This window comes from Tamandua tetradactyla, chromosome 1, assembly GCF_023851605.1.
Source record: "Tamandua tetradactyla isolate mTamTet1 chromosome 1, mTamTet1.pri, whole genome shotgun sequence".
Classification (NCBI taxonomy): Eukaryota; Metazoa; Chordata; class Mammalia; order Pilosa; family Myrmecophagidae; genus Tamandua; species Tamandua tetradactyla.
In genome coordinates, this window is record NC_135327.1 from 7,566,346 (window position 1) to 7,582,240 (window position 15,895).

The 15,895-nt window shown below is 52.8% G+C and overlaps 1 protein-coding gene across 2 annotated transcripts in view; it reads left to right on the plus strand.

The window, feature by feature from the left end:
* The first annotated feature begins 6,251 nt into the window (after window positions 1-6,251).
* Window positions 6,252-15,895, plus strand: part of ADA (adenosine deaminase) — a 29,044-nt gene continuing 19,400 nt past the window's right edge. Inside the window, exons 1-2 of one of the 2 annotated variants that reach the window (XM_077168079.1) lie at window positions 6,310-6,358; window positions 14,185-15,838. Coding sequence is in view for 1 of the 2 variants with exons in the window: in XM_077168073.1 (XP_077024188.1) it covers window positions 6,326-6,358 (33 nt within the window). In the remaining variant the exon portion in view is untranslated. Of the gene's footprint in view, window positions 6,359-14,184; window positions 15,839-15,895 lie in introns of both variants that reach the window. The other variant, XM_077168073.1, reaches the window with a different exon arrangement.

Consider the following 15,895-nt stretch of genomic DNA (forward strand, 5'->3'; position numbering starts at 1 on the left):
TGGCAAAGAGCCAGTTCTTGGTAAGTCTGAATTATCGTTTTCAGCTGGCCTCTTTCTAGCTTGCTCTCTGGTTTTTTCTTCTCTGGTCAGAAAGACGCGCAAACACACACAAGGCAAGTGAAGCGAAGTGGATGGCAGCTTGTGGCTGTCTAGTAACACCCCTTCTACCCTTTCACACACTCTCCTCACACACCAGGCTATTAGGTGTGACAGAAAGAGCTAGTTGCCTTCCAACGTCCACTGTCTCCTTCTTACTCAGCGCTAGAACCTCTCTTTTAAGCTTGGCAGGTTGCCTCCCAGCTACAAAACATTTCCCAGTCTTCTTTGCAATTAGACGTAGCTATGCGACTATGTAACTAGAAGTGTTCTGAGGAAATCCAGGGAAATCTCTTTAGAAGGTGAGGGCACTGGCTGCTGCTTCCTTTCCACCATCCTGGTCTCTGGACTGCTGCTATGATAGCCAACACTCCAGCAGCCACTTTGGACCATGAGGAGAATACCACATGCGGGGAATGGCAGAGCAGAGAGACGGAAGGAGCCATCTCTGCAGAGTGGCCATGCCAGTCTTGCATGACCTGTTTCTGGCTCTCTCTCAGAAACAAAAATAAACTTGTCTCTTGTTTCGGCTACTATTATTTTGTTGTTATTGTTGTTTTTCTGTTACGTGGTGATTTGGTTTGATCTTATCTATCTAATTCTATCTGATGAATTTGGTTGGGGGCAACTCCTCCTTTGTCCTCTGTCCTGCTCAGAGATCCTGGAAGACCAGAATCAGCTGGGACCTTAACTGTGCTGGAGTCCAGGGGTCCAAGGACAAAACCTGGTGTCTAGAGATTTCTTCAGCTCGTACAAAGGTCTAAAACCTGGGAGACATTTTGACACACTCTAAACATTAAAATTCAGGACCCCGGGATTTCCCTGAACATTTGGAGGACGTGACAACACTGGATTCGTGCCTCAGCCTGGCAACATCTAGACGGGGCAGCTGCCCCCTCACTGCCACAGCCCTTGCCTCTCTTATTGAGGGAGGGTGCTCCCCTCACCCTGTGAGCTAGGAGTGTGCTGTCTCCACTCAACAGATGAGGAAATGGAGGCTCAGAAAGGACTTGCCCAAAGCCACCTGGCTGTCAGTGGTGAAGCCACGCCAGGGCCTCTGCATTCCACGCCTGCCCTGCCAGCATTTGAGCCTCCAACCCAACCCTTGGTTGTCAACCCCTCGCTGGAAGCCTCACAGAGGAAGATGCTAGAGCCTAGAGCAGGGGAAAGTGGCAATACTGAATCGCCATTGTCGAACTGTATGGACACAGCGGGGCCGGTCTCCTGCACCAGGGAGCCCTGGGGGGTGGCTTTCCTCTCTGTAGCCTCAGTGACCAGCCCGGGGCAGGCCTAGGGGGCTGGGAGCTAAGCGAACGGAGTGGTTCCCATGAAGCCAGATGCTGAGCTGCGGGGGCATCCAGGTGCACCCCCCCACCCCAGCCCCGGGCCGTCCTTTCTCGCTGCTGCCCACAGGAATCAGGGGCACAGGCTCTGAGTTCAGCTATTTCCACGCCCGCTGGCCTCGCCTCTTGGCAGCGTATCCACTCTGACCCTTGGCTTCCTCACCAGCTGGGTAAGGTCAAGGTGCATGGCTCCCACCCGGGAGGACTGGACGAGCTCTCCAGTAAACCTCTGCCCATGAGCGCTGCCAGGCACGAAGTCCTCCGCTGTCCTGACACCTGCTCTGCCTGAGTGGGTGTGGGCAGGACGGACTCAGGGCCTGTACCTGGAAGTCCTCGCCCTTAGGCAGCGCCTTGGCCTCCCTCAACCCAGGGCACAGTGCCCTGCTCAGCTGCAGCGTCCATGGAAATACCTCGGAGCTGGACCACGGCCTGAATGTCTGACTCATGTCCCTTCATCTCGCCGACACCTACCAAACTCCTACTCTTTCCCTGGGCTAGGGTTGGAGATCCAGGGAGAAACTGCACCCGTCCTGCCTCTGAAGACCACCCACCTGGCTGGCGAAGGTCACAAGCCAAGGTCACAAGCCAAGGTCACGTGACTCTGAAGGGAGATGCTAAGTCTTCTGAGAGTGGAAACAAAGGGGCTTCCTCGAGGAAGACACGTGTCGCCTGTAAGAGGCAGCTAAGTGTCCACCCAAATCTGTGCTCTCCTTTCTTTCCTGGGCACCCTGCTGGAACACCTCTGCCAGTCTCCCCTGCAGTTCAGCGTGGTCACGTGGCTGAGTTGTGGCCACAGGACATGGGCCGAAGCGGCATATGCCATTTCTGAGTCTAGCTCATAAGCCTCCCCGGAGTACTTCCTATTCTCTTCTTCGGACTGGCTAAAATAAAGATGACCTCCAGCGTGACCTCGGGTGACCTTGAGATCTGCACACTGTGGACGGCCGAGCTTGGCCAGCTTGAGTCCTAGAAGAACTGGGGGGAGAAGGGCCACCTGCCCAGAACTGGCCCGTCAGCAGGAGCTGCTGCGAGCATCTGGTGGATGTCTGCATCACCCTCTGTGCCACAGTACTTCAGGTGACAGCTGCCCTGAGCGTGGGGTTCTTATTTTCATGAGGTCGATTCCCTCCTTCACAACCTTAACAATTTCCTGTGGTGTTACAACAGTAAACTATCGATGCTACAGTTGCAACTTCTTTCAACTTCTTTGTTTAACCGGAGACTTGCTCCTGCCCAGTGATTCTTTCAGACTGGGATCTTGCTATTTATGAGTTCTCAGGTTTCGTCCCTGTTCCGTCAGCTGGATTATACCTGGAGCTAGACCGTTCCAGAAGGACGCATGCCGGCTCGAGTTCCCGTGTCCGTGCTGCGCAGATAATGAACTCTCGGGAAGGTCTCCTTCCCACCCAGCCGCCAACTCTTGTAGATCTTGGCCCAGCGTGGCCCAGACTTCAGCAGACCCTGGTACTGCTGTGAAGTTCAAGATCAGCCTGGATCACGCAGGCTCACTGCAGGAACCAGGTGACATGCTCAGAATGAGTAACTGAGGAGAGTTTAAGAAAAGAATGATCTGCAAAGGTGTGGGCAGGTGTAGCTGCTGGTGCCCTGCCCCTATTCCCCAGCCTCACCTCTAAGGGCAACAGCGACCTACGGCTAGTACCTGTGACTCTCTCTCTGCTGGTTTTTCCTAGTCATGGGGAAATTAAGAGTACCAGGAAGTTAATATATTGGGAACAGCCCTCAATGACAGAAGGGATTGGGCAGACAAATTCCTCAGCTACTTCGCCCCTCGGAGTATATTGTATGACATCTCTTACAGTTGCCCAAAGGGCCCGAGCTCCACGTGCCACAGTGTGGTCCCCTGTCTGTGTTGACTTCCTTCGCTTACCTGCCTCACTTCTCCACTCCCCTGCTGGGCCTCCCGGCATTGTCTACCACATAAACTAACTGCACTCAATCTGAGGTCTCTGCTCAGCTTCCAGGGGAACCCTAACCCAGGCAACAGAGTTTAGGGAAAGCAGCAAAGGGGGTGCAGGATCCCAGGGCTAGTAACAAAAGGAGTCACTGCCAGCTCTAGGCCTGAGAAGAAAAGGGCACAGGGGATGGCTGGAACCTGGAGAGGGGGTGGGATGGAGAGGTCCCACCTACCAGGGGCTGTGGCCTGGGTAGAGAAAAAATGGACCCAACCGCTGTGCATGGAGGGAGCCAAGGGAACACACATCCCACTCTTTCAGCTCCCGCCTCCGGGTCTCCTGTCTGTGCTCCTGTCAACCAAATCCAGTCAGAAGCCAGAGGGCAAACGAACCCGTTAGATGGGACCCCAAGCAGACAGACAGCCTGTCGCTGAGCAGCGTGGAGAAGGCATGAGGGCACATCTGGAGGGGCAAGCAGATTTGCAGTGCATGCTCTGATTATTTTCCGTTGTATAGGGCTGCTTGGAAAGCAGGATTTTGAGAATCCAGGAGCTGGCAAAAGTTTTTTCCAGGTGTTGAGATGGGTAAACCAAGGTGCAGCTGTTGGGGTCACAGGGATGTGGCAGCATTCCTGTTATCTGTCGTTACATTACAACCCAACCCGTAACTCAGTGGCTTAAAACAGCAGCCATTTCATGACACATTACAATGCTGTGGGCCAGGAATTTGGGCTGGAGGCAGCGGGTAACTTTTCCATTCCACATGGCACTGACTGATGTCACCTGGTGGTATGCAGTGGGCAGCTGGTCTGATCTGGAGGGTCCAGGATGGCTTGGGGGGCCCAGCTGGAATGCTCACCAGGATAACTATTCTGGACTCTGCAGCACGGTGGCCTTAAGAGAGTCGGACTTCTTACATCGCGGTTCAGAGAGTGCTGAGAGCTCCTGGTGGACACTGAAGAGCTTCTTATGACCTAGCTCAGAAGTCCAAGGAAGTCCCCCATGTCCTCCTGCTCAAACAAGTCACTAAGGGCAGCCCGGGTGAGAGGGAGGAAAACTAGTCTCAAACAGCAAGTCATCCAGGTAGACCAGCGCTTTGGAAATCTGCTGTCTGCCACGACAGGGGCTGGGGACAAAGTGTTAATCAGGGTGGAGACTGGAGTTCTCGATTCAGGTCCTGATTCAATCGTGGGTGCCAGGCAGACCTGAGCCCTGAGGACAGCTCCTCAATGTCTGTATAGCGAGGAGAAGGGTTCCTACTTCACAGTATTGCTGGAAAGATGCAATGTGAAGGTACTTACAAGGTGTGTCCCAAAGTGCCTGGCTCCAAGAGTGAGCTCAATAAACGGCAGCTGTTATTATTCATCCTGAGTAACATGGGGAGCTAGGAAAGGCCTTTACAAGGAAGCCTTCTCTGGCTTCAACAGCGTGGACGATGTGTTAGGGTCAGTTGGGACCTGTCCTCTTCCATACTTCCAACTCCAGGGCCTGCTAATTTTATCCTCTAAATGCGGCCTAATCTATTGGATTCTCCCCATCCCTCCTGCTGCTGCAAGCAGCTGCCCCCTCCCTAGCCTCCGGTATTCCCTGCGACCCCCTACAGTAGCGAGCCAGACCCGTCTCTAACTGCAACGTGCACACAAATACCCTCGGGGCTTGTTCAAATACAGATTCTGGTTCACTAGGTCTCAGAAGGGGCCTGGGATTCTGCACTTAATCAACTCCCAGATGCTGCTGCTGCTGCTGATTCCCAGACCACACTTCAAGATATTGGAGAGTACTTTTCCAAATAAAATTCTGATGCCGTTTTGCCTCCACTAAAAATCTTCCACTGAATTTCAGCACTCGCCAGGAAAGATCACACGTTTTCACCATGTCCCACAAGATCCTGAGGGTCTAGCCCCACCTGATTCCAGCCTCTTGCCCTCCACTCTCCCACCAGCTCTTTCCCCCTTATTAGTTTATTTGTAATATAATAAACATCCAAGAACCCACCTCTTGACCCAAGTACTGGGCCACTACCAATAGCCTGAACGCACTGGGTGCCCATCTGCATATCACTTAGGTCTGCTTTTAAATGCCCTGAAATCACGTTCTAGGGTGTGGGTTTCTGCCATCTTCCTCTTTTTACGAGGCATGGAATTGCTGAGCTGGGTCTGAGAGCTCACGTGCCCTGTGTGATTGTCGCTGGCGTGAACAGTCTATTTGTCTGCTTGCCGCAGGCTGGGGATTTGGGGCGTCCTCGCGAACAGGGCTGGCATGAACATCCCAGCCTCGGCTGCACCTGTGCGCGTGTCTCCAGGATGCCGCACTGGGGCCTGTGGCTCTCTGCGGCCTCTCTGGGCCCCAGCCCCAGTCTCCCTTCATTCTTCACTCTGAGGGCGTCCTATCCACCTGGCTGCGCTCCTCCCCTCGGCCCACCACACCGCCTCCGCACCTGCCAACTCCTCACGGTCGCAGGAGAAACCTCTCTTCCTCCGGGAAGCCTTCCAGGACCTGCAGCCCCGCGGGCCCCGCACGAAGGCTCCCTCGTTATGCACGTGTTGTGCCAGCTGGGCGAACTGCCGCGCCGCCCGGGAGAATGCGAGCCCCAGGGGCCTGTGCTGCTCGCCGGCTCCCCCGCTCCCAGCCCGGGCGGGCACCCGGGAGGCGCCCCGGCAGACGGGACGCGCGAACGCCGCTCGAGGGGCCGGGGAGAAGACAGGGCCGGCGAGGCGGCGGGGCCCGAGCCACAGGTGGAGCCCAAGGACATCCGGCCGGAGCAGGCCCGGGAGGACTCGGGGTCGGGCCCGCGGAGCCACGGGAACTCCAGGGAACGCGGCGCCCGGGACGGCGGGGCGGGGCGGGGGCGGGGCCGGCCCCGTTAAAAGGAGCGTGGCGGGCCGCGGCCACACAGGCCCCCGAGACGCAGACCCGCCGCCCTCCGCTCCGAGGCCCGTCGACCCTTGGCGGAGGCAGCAGCGCGGGGCGCACCATGACCCAGACGCCCACCTTCGACAAGCCCAAAGTGAGCGCGGGCGGGGGTCGGGGTCCGGGCCGGGGGACTGAGGGGCGCCCACACCCCTGGAGCGCAGGGGGCCTCCGCAGGTGCCTCCTCCCTGGCTCAGGCCCTCGGCCTCCTCCGGACTGTTAATGAGGGACGGTGAGGCAGGGAGGGGCCCGGCCTGGCGGCGCCCCTCACTGGCCAGCAGTTCTAGCTCTGCCCCTGAATGGCCCCTCCGGGGCTCAGTTTCCTTGTGGCCGGATGGGCCTCTAGCATCGCCGGCGCTGAGCAGCTGTCTGAGCTCGGGCGCGGCCTGGGGCCGCCTGAACTTCAGCCGTGGACCCTGGCGCTGGGCCGAGCCCCGTGCACCTGCCTAGCGGGCGTCAGGTGCGCACCGAGCCCTCCGTGAAGGGAGGCGGCCGTATATGCCAAGGTTAGGGTGGTTTTGTGCGCACCCAGGGGGCCAGGTTTGTGGAGAGGCATGTCAGGGAGGGGAGAGACAGGGGCAGGGCGTGCCTCCTTTCCACACTGCGGGTAGAGGGGCTGGTGGGCCCTGAGCCCTGGTGCCACTTGGTGCCACACCAGGGCCATTGGCCCCCGGCAACCCACTTGTCCCTCCTCCCACCAGCTGTGGGGTCTGGGGGGATCGAGGCCCCGCTGGCCTGCTTTTGAGCCCAGGGACATTCAGGTTAGAGAGGGGAGGGGCCCGGCAGTCCAGGAGTGAGCTGCAATCATCCTCAGTTTCCCCTGTGAGAAAGAGATGTGCATGATGATGGCTGACATCACGAAAGTGTTGGTGAGAATCAAATGTGTGTGTGTATGAAAATGTGCCCTGAGGTGGGTAAGGCCTGTACCCTGCTACCGCCGCCACCCCCCACGCATCCTTCGCACCTTGCTTTGGTGCCTGGTGCTCCACCATTAATGCTGCTTTCCTCTGAAGGACCCTCCCACCCTCCCCCAGTGCTTCTGGATTCCCTCTGCCCTTGGAACCGCCCCTCCTGATGCCCTGGTATGAATCCCATGGCGCAGGGCAAAGCCCCTTGACTGGGGGTGAAGTGAGAGCCGTGATGACAAATAATAGGCAGCACCTCCATGGAACTTGCTGAATGTGTCAATTTAATACTTACAATGTTGTTATAACAACTCTTTGAGGGGAGGAACTGTTATTCTGATATCCCCATTTTTTGGAGCTTCGTCCAGTCCTCTCACCTGATTCAAGGGTCATTGTGCCTTCGAGGCCGTTTCCACATCTGTGGGTGGTGCTCTGCCTGCTTGGTGCTTAGGTATGGAAGATAAGGTGTCACCAGCTTTGTATGTGAAAATGCTTAATTTTAGGTTATTGTGAGGAGGGGACAGGTCTGAGCTGGCAGGGGAAGCAGAAAAGACAGTCTCAGAACAGCTGTGACCAGAGCCTTCCCCTGGGTAGGGCAGCTGATAATTATAATCATTAGTATTAATAGCTGAAGCTTATTCAGTGGTGATTGCTCTGTGCCAGGTACCTTCTAAGCAAGTTGTCTACATTGGTTCCTGTGATCCTGACAACAATCCTGAGAGGTAGAGAGTGTTTTCCCCATCTTTCAGATGAAGAAACTGAGGCACAGAGAGCTTAAGTAAGCCCAAGGTCACACAGCTAGGAAGTTGCCAAGCTGGCATGGGGAAGGGGGAGACTGGCTTCAAAAGTCCACCCCCAACCAGCTTTCTTGACCTCACTCTGCAGGAGCCTTTGGGGGCACCAGTGCCTGGATGTGAGCCTTTCTGGGCCAGGTGTCATCTTTGCTGGGTTCTTTGGCTTCTCCCACCTCCTGCAAGTAAGGCCCAGCATGTGGGGGCTTTAAAAGGGCAGAGCAGGACAGTGCTTCTCAGACTTAAATGTGCGCTGAAATCACCTGACTTTTGCTGAAGTTCAGACTCTGATTCAGCAGGTCTGAGTGAGGCCTGAGGGGCTGCATTTCTAACACGCCCCCAGGTGACACTGATGCTGCAGGGTCACAGTAGCAGGGGCCTAGGTGGCTATATACCTGGACTGATTGAGACATTTCAACAGATGTAATATCTGGGCACCTGTGGGCCCTGGGAGGTAGAGAGGTGGCCCTTCCCAGCATTGGGAAATACCACGGCACTCGAGAGTCCGGGTTTCGGAGGACACCATGGTTGTTGTAGCACTGTTGTACCAGGAACTGGCTGCCACTGGCTGCCATTTGAATGTTCCTGGGCACCAGGTGCCTTGGGTGATTTTTTTTTTCTTACATAATCCTCTGTACAACCCCACAAGGCAGGTATCTTCATCCCCATTCACAGATGAGGAAGCTGAGACCTGGAGGGGTGACCTGCCAAGGCCACACAGGATTGGAGCCCTTGAAGCTGGAGGCTGGAGTGTGACCTCACGGCCCTGTCCTGCTGGGGGGCTGGGGGCCCACTCGCCGACCCACTTCTTCCTCCCCGTTGAGTGTTCATGCCATACCAGGGCTGGTCTAGCTGCTTTGCATGGACTAATTCAGCCAGTGCCAGCTCTCTGAGGGCAGTCCTATAATTATCACCATCTACAGATGGGGAAACCGAGACTCAGAGATCTGAAACACACATCTACGAAAGCCCGAAGCAGCTGTTCTTAACTGCCTTGCTAAACTGCTGCCCCACAAGCGGTGGTGGGGATGGGTGCAGGGGCTAGAATCTAGGTGCAACGTGGACCTTGAGTTTTGGACAGGCTGAAGTGCCTCTGTTTGGCCACTTAGCAGCATTCACTCCCTGAACTCCATCTTCCTCCTCCATAAAACGGGATGATAAAGCCAAGGTTGAAGGGTTATGTGGAAAATCGATGCACTGACTGCTGCTAGCAAAGCACCTGGCTGTGCCCAGCAGGCCCTCAGGTGTTCATTTTTTGCTGGAGACTCTCCCCTGCAATGTCTTTCTCACCTCATGTCTTATTGCCATAAAGCCCGCCTCTAGCACTTCTTTGGGCTTTTGGTGCTTTCCGTTACCAGCCCACCTGCTAACACTAAAATGCTCCCCTACCCCCACCCCGGCCGAGCCCATGTTATCCAGTTATGACTAGCAAGGCTCCCGGGAGGGGAGGAAGTGGGTGGGTTCCGTTCCATGTGAGCCTGTGTTCTGACAGAGAGCAGGTGTGGTGTGTGCGGCCACACAGGGAGGTGGGAGCCAGTCTCCTGATGCTGCTACACCATGTCCAGCCTTGACCTTCCAGGTGGAAGTGGGCTTGTGGGCTGGGAGGGACTTGTCTACCTGCCTCGCTGTCCTGAGGGGGAACCTGTGGTCCCCTGGAACAGGAAAGAGTAGGACTGCGGGCTGGCCTTGGACAGAGAAGAACAGGCCAGGGGGACCCATAGTGGGTTTGAATCTGCACTTACCCAGGCAGCCTGGGGACAAGCTTATCCTCACATGTCAAGGGCCTCAGAGGGGGCAGGTTGGCCAAGGAGGTCAGCCCAGGTACAAGCCGGGGCCATACTGCCTGGGTCAGAGCTCTGATTCCCTGACTTATCACGTGTTGGTCTTGAGAGTTACTGTTCTGTGCCTCAGCTTCCCCATCTGTAAAATGGGAATCCTTCCCATACCTACTGAACATAAAGCACCAAATGCAAGCCTGACTCCCAGTGGGCATGCCAGTGATAGCTGCTATCGTTGCTGTCCTCACCATGTCAGTTGTTAGTAATTCTTCAGATTCATCAGTATCGGCCTGGCCCAAGGAGTTAGATCCTTGGCTTTAGAGTTGAATGGTTTCCTGACTGGCACTTAGTCTGTGGTCTAAGACAAATCCTTTAATCTCTCTGAATCTCAGTTTGTCACCTATAAAATGGGGGTAATGATTGTTGAGCTTCTCTGGCCCACGCAGGTTCTGGGGGCTGGTCGTACAGCCTGGCTGCTCTGCTGAGTTGTGTGCCAGGCCCAAGAGGGGTGAGCCAGCCCCTTCCTCCCAGCAGGAAGAGGACCTGGCATTGCTGGCCCAGGATAGGGAGGGTAGAAAACAATCACTTGGCCCTCAAGCACCTCCTAAGCATGTTTTTCTATGCCAGCTGCTGTTCTAGGCCCTGATGACACAGACAAGGTCCCTGAGCTCAAGGGAACCGCTAGCGGGGGAGACAGATGTGTTAAGTGGACAAAAATGTCAGTGGAATGAAAACAAACCAGCAGTGTGCTTGGGGGGGCCCTGGGGAGAAGTAGCCTGATTCAGGGTGTGCCTTGGAGGCGGTCAGCCCTGTTCCCCTCCATCTGTCATGAGCATGAGTCAGATCAGGGAGGGTCCAGCCCAGAAGTCCAAGAGCTGGGTTCTTGTCCTGGCTCTGTCACTGACAAGCCATGGGATCTTGGGTGAGTGAAGGTGCCTCTCTGGGCTTACCTGGCTGGCTAATATCTCTTGAAAGCAACTACTGATTCAGTTCATTTCCCCAGTACCTGGCACAGAGTGGGGGCTTAGGAAATATTTGTTGGCAATAAGGATGCTTCCTGTTGAGATCTGGGTGGATTTCCTACAGTCTGATATAGGCTTGGCCATGAGTCAGCTTCCACAGAGAGCAAGTGCAAGGGGATGGAGGCTGGGCGCAGGCCTGGTGCCAGAGCCAGAGACGGGTGTGCCTGGGGGCAGTACTTGGGCTTAGCAGCAAAAAGACTTGGGTTCCAATTCAGCTCTGTCACCAACCTGTCTAACCTTGGGCAGGTCACTGCATGTCTCTGAGCCTAGCTTGGCAAGTCCATTTCCCCATCTGCAACATGATATGTTGTCTAGGGTTAAGATTAAATCAGATAAAGGGTCTAACCACAGTGGGTTTTCCATCAGTAGTCACTGCTGCTGCTGCTGCTGTTATTGATGGATTATGTCTGAGGCTAGGCCTGCAAAGGCAACATAGTATAGTGATTAGGAGCTCAAGAGTCAGACTGGGGTTCAAATCCTGACCACCACTGACGGACGCTGTGCCCTTAGATTCTTCTTTGAGCCTGAGTTTCTGCATCTGTAAGACGAAGGCCAAGTCCCTACATTAATGGTTGTAAAGATGAAATGAGATAACGCATGTAAGTGGAGAAGCACATACTAAATTGGAGGCTGCCCCTGTTCCTTTTTCCTGAATGGGGTCAGCAGAGCAGGGACTCGATCCTGGTCCCCACGGTTATACTCCATTGTCATCTGGAGTCAGCGGAAAGACTTCTCTAAGAGTCGTTGCAGTTTTGCAGGAAGTTCAGTGGGAGGCTGCCTGACCTTGGACTGTCTGTGGAGGTGGCAGCTTCCCAGGAATCCATGAGGAAGGCTGAGACCTGGGATGGTGGTGTGGGGGGCGGGTATGATGGGCAGGCTAACTCTGCTTTTCCTCACCCGAGAGGTGCTCCTGCCTCCGGCCTGCTCACCTCCTGCCTGTTCACCTCCTGCCTGTTCGCCTCCTGTGCATCTGGCACTGCACCAGCTCCTGTATGCTGTTCAACTCACTCCTGGACTACTGCATTAGCTCTCCGTCCTCTGCTATGGCTTCCCGCCAATCTGCTCTTCATGCAGCAGCCAAAAGAACTTTGTAAAAGGTGACTCCCCTGTTTAAAAGCCTTCAGTGGGTGTTCCTCTGCTGTGGACTGTGAGATCACCCCTCTCCCTCTTCCTCTGAACTCATCTCCCACCACTTATTTCATTCTCTGCCCTCCAGGAAAGTCCTTGATTGCTTCCCCATTCAGACACTTAGCACATGTAGTTCCCTCTGCCTGAAATCATTCTCCCTCTCCTTACTTCTGCTTTCCCTCACTGGCTCCTCCTCTGTCTCTTCTTCAAAGGGGCTTCCCTGAATACAGTTTCTAAGCTGGTTCTCCTCTTGCATGTGCCTGAATGCATGTTCATGTCTATGAATGGGTTGTGTGTTTCACAATGGCACTTGGCCCATTTTCTCATCATAGTATGTAACAATGAATTCAGAATGGTGTGTTTGCTAGTTGCCTGTCAGGATAAGCTATGGTGTGCTACAGTAACATACATCCCCCAAATAGGCCTAAAACAACAAAAGTACAAGCATACCTTGGAGATATTGCGGGGTTGGTTCCAGACCACAGATAAAGCAAATATTGCAATAAAGTGAGTCACATGAAGTTTTTGGTTTCCTAGGGCATATAAAAGTTATGTTCATACTATATTGTAATCCATTAAGTGTGCAATAGCATTATCTCTAAAAAACAAGGTACATGCCCTAATTAAAATGTGACACAAGAAACATGAAGTGAGCACATGCTGTTGAAAAATGGTACTGATAATTTGCTCAATGCAGGGTTGCCACAAACTTTCAATTTGCAAAAATGCAATACCTGTGAAGTGCATTAAAGCAAAGGGCGATAAAATCAGGAATGCTTATATACATAATTCATACTATATATCCATCAGGAGCCTTCAGCAGGATTTCTGCTCATCAGTGATTCAGGGACCCGGGCAGACAGTATAGTTTCCATCCTGAACATTGCTAGTTGCTGTGCTAGGGGGTAGAGAAAGCTCTAGAAAGACTTACATTGGCAATTAAATGCTTTAACCAGAAGTAGCTTTTCAGGCCCACCCACCCACAGGGGATGGCTATGCCTATTTACTGGCTGATCTTCCTTTTTTCTGAAGCTCCAAGACCAGGACTGGCTCTTGCATTCTAACCTCCTGCTCCCTTCTCAGAAACCTCAGTAACTCTCCTCTCTCAACCTGATCAGTGCTATCATCATTTAAACAAAACTCTTGATCCATAGCCATTTTCAGCCTCTTCCCAGGTACTTTCTTCCCCTATAGGAGCAAAATTCTAGGAAGAATAAACTGTTTCCCCCTTATTTTGAACCCTATTCCAAGATGGAATCTGCCCACACCATGCCTCTGAATGGTTCCTCTAAGGCAATGATTCTCAATCTGGGCTGCCTGTGATTACTTTTTTTTTTTAAAGTATCCATGCTTGTATATTTGTGAACATCCAGATTATTTCCAAAGTAGATGTACCGTTTTACAGTTCCACCTCAGTGTATGAGGTCTATTTTCTCTTTACTCTCTAGCCAACACCAGTTTTCATCTGCCTTTTGATTTTCATCATCCTTGTAACTGTGAAGTGCTATGTCAATGATGTTTTTATTTGCATGTCCCTGTTGCTGAACTTCTGCTTATTGGTCATTTGTTTGTCTTCTTTGGAGCATTGCCTATTCATCCTTTGCCCCTGTTATGATTGGGCTATTTGTCTTTTTTATTGAGTAGTAAGAGTTCTTTACATATTTTATGTACAAGCCCTTTATTAGAGCTATGATTTGCCAAAAAAAAAAAAGTATCCATGCTTTGTTTCACCCCCAGGAACTGGGTTTTATTGATCTTGGGTGAAAGCTGGGCATCATAATTTTCAACTCTTCCCCGTAGCTCCGAGCGGGGCGGGCAGCCAGGAGCAGGATCCATGCTCCAGGGTTCCAGTTCCTGTGCCTGCTTAGCCCAAAGGGCATGTTTCTGGCTATATCTGGATATGTCTGAACAGGGGTTCAGAGAAGGAAGAGTTTATGGGACTGGAGTCTCTGGTGGGGGCAGGGGGGCTTATGAACCACAAAAAGAAGCCTGGGCTTTATCCTGGAAGCACAGAAAAAACATTAGAGGGTTTGAAGTTGGCAAAAAAGAGAATGACAAGTTAGAGGGTCCTGCAGTCAGATTTATGATGGGGTGCTGAGGTGGACAGGGGAGAGCAGGTGGAAGGAGAGGCCTCAGGCTAGGCCTGGGCAGAGAGCCTTTCCCACACTCATACATCCCATAGCCCTTACCCTCCTTCTCATTGACCATTAGTATTTCAGTCTGCTCGGTTTATTTTAACCTTTGTTCCCTCTATTACTGGCTTATTTTTTATCCATATTATTTACTCATCTGTCCATAGCCTGGATAAAAGAAGCATCAGACACAAGATTTCACAATCACACAGTCACACTGTAAAAGCTAAAATCATTATACCGTCATCTTCAAGAATCAAGTCTACTGCAACACAGCACTACAGTTTCAGGTACTTTCCTCTAGCCACGCCAATACCTCATCAACTAAAAAGGGTTTACCTAAATAATGCCTAAGAATAACCTCCAGGATAACCTCTTGACTCTGTCTTGAAATCAGTGTGATGTTTTCTTGATGTCTGTCTCCCTTGCTGGACTTTAAGTATTATAGGAGTGGGACTTTGTCCCTTTGCTGGCCTCTATCTTCCTAGAGTCTTGGTAATTTTTCTGTTGGGTAAAGGGCTCTTAATGGATGCTTATTCAGCATTTGCTACATGCCAAGTGCTGGTCTGATGCTTGTCAGAGAATCCAACAACTTACTTGACTTGGAGACCTGGTTTGAGCGCTGCTCTGTCCCTTGCCAGTTGGATGATCTCAGGAAAGATCTGATTACCCTGAGGTCCTGCTAATGGGGCAGGGGTGGGCGTCTCTGTTCCCTGCTGGCCAGGAGACGTTTCCTCCCCAGGAGGCAGCTCACGTGAGTGGGTCCAGAATGTCCTTGGGCCAATAGCTCCCTGGCAGTTCCTCTCCTCAGCTAGGGCAGCCAACATTCTTGTCCAGATCTCCAAGTTTCAGCGATGTTCCAGAGAAGGCCCCATAAGGCAGAAATGTCAGTTGAGAGTTCTCTGAATCTCTTCCTGGCCTGGAAATGTTCCCTCCATGACCTTGACCAGGCTAATGTCTTTCCCCTACTGCCTTCCAGCCCTTGCTGTGCTTCTCATGAGAAACCAAACTGAATACGTGGGCTGAGAGATGGGGGCTGTTCCTTGGGGCAACATATGTCTGGTTAAAATGATCATTTTTTAATCCTTCCAACGTTCTTGGACAGGGAGGTGGTAATGTCATACCCCCCCCCCCTTTTTTTCAGTTGAAGAAACTGAGGCTCAGAGAGATGAAGTGTGTCCTCTAAGATCACACAGCCTGGAGGTGCAGAGCTGGGAGTCAAGCCCAGATGTGCTATCCCCAAAGGCCCTGCGCCTAAACTCTTGGCTTCGTGTGCAAAATGCCATCCATGGCTCTGAGCACAGAGATGATGACCCAAGCAGCTGGGGTCCTTTCTACAGTGTTAGAAAGGGCTTGTGATGCCTAATATCCATTCTGATAAGCTGTGCCTAAGTAAGACCGCTTTTGAAAATGGCGCCTGATTTTGAAATGGTTCACAGACATTCACTAATCTAGGAAGTCTGTGGTCAATCCTTTTTGTTGCAAATTGGATTCTATTTAGCAAGATGTCTGGGAGTAAGATCTGCCTGAAGGGTGGCCTGGGCATGGGTTCACTGTGCCTATGGGACCCTGGCTGGCCCCACAGTGAGCAGCACAGGCTTTGCTTGGGACCTGGGGTAGAATTCTGGTCTCACCACTCTTAGCGTGATTAAGAACAAAGCACTGGGTTGAGCTCCTCTGTCTGTTACGCACTTGCTGTGAGGCCTTGGACAGATTGCTTAAACTCTCTGACCTCAGTGTCCTTAACTATGAAAAAACTAGAGATAATAACTGAATCTGCCCCAAGGTGAAGATTAAACAAGATTTAGTGGTGTGTACGTGGTAAGTGTCCAGTGAGTGGTAGCTGATGTGAGCGTGAAGCCTTTGAAAGCTCCTTCA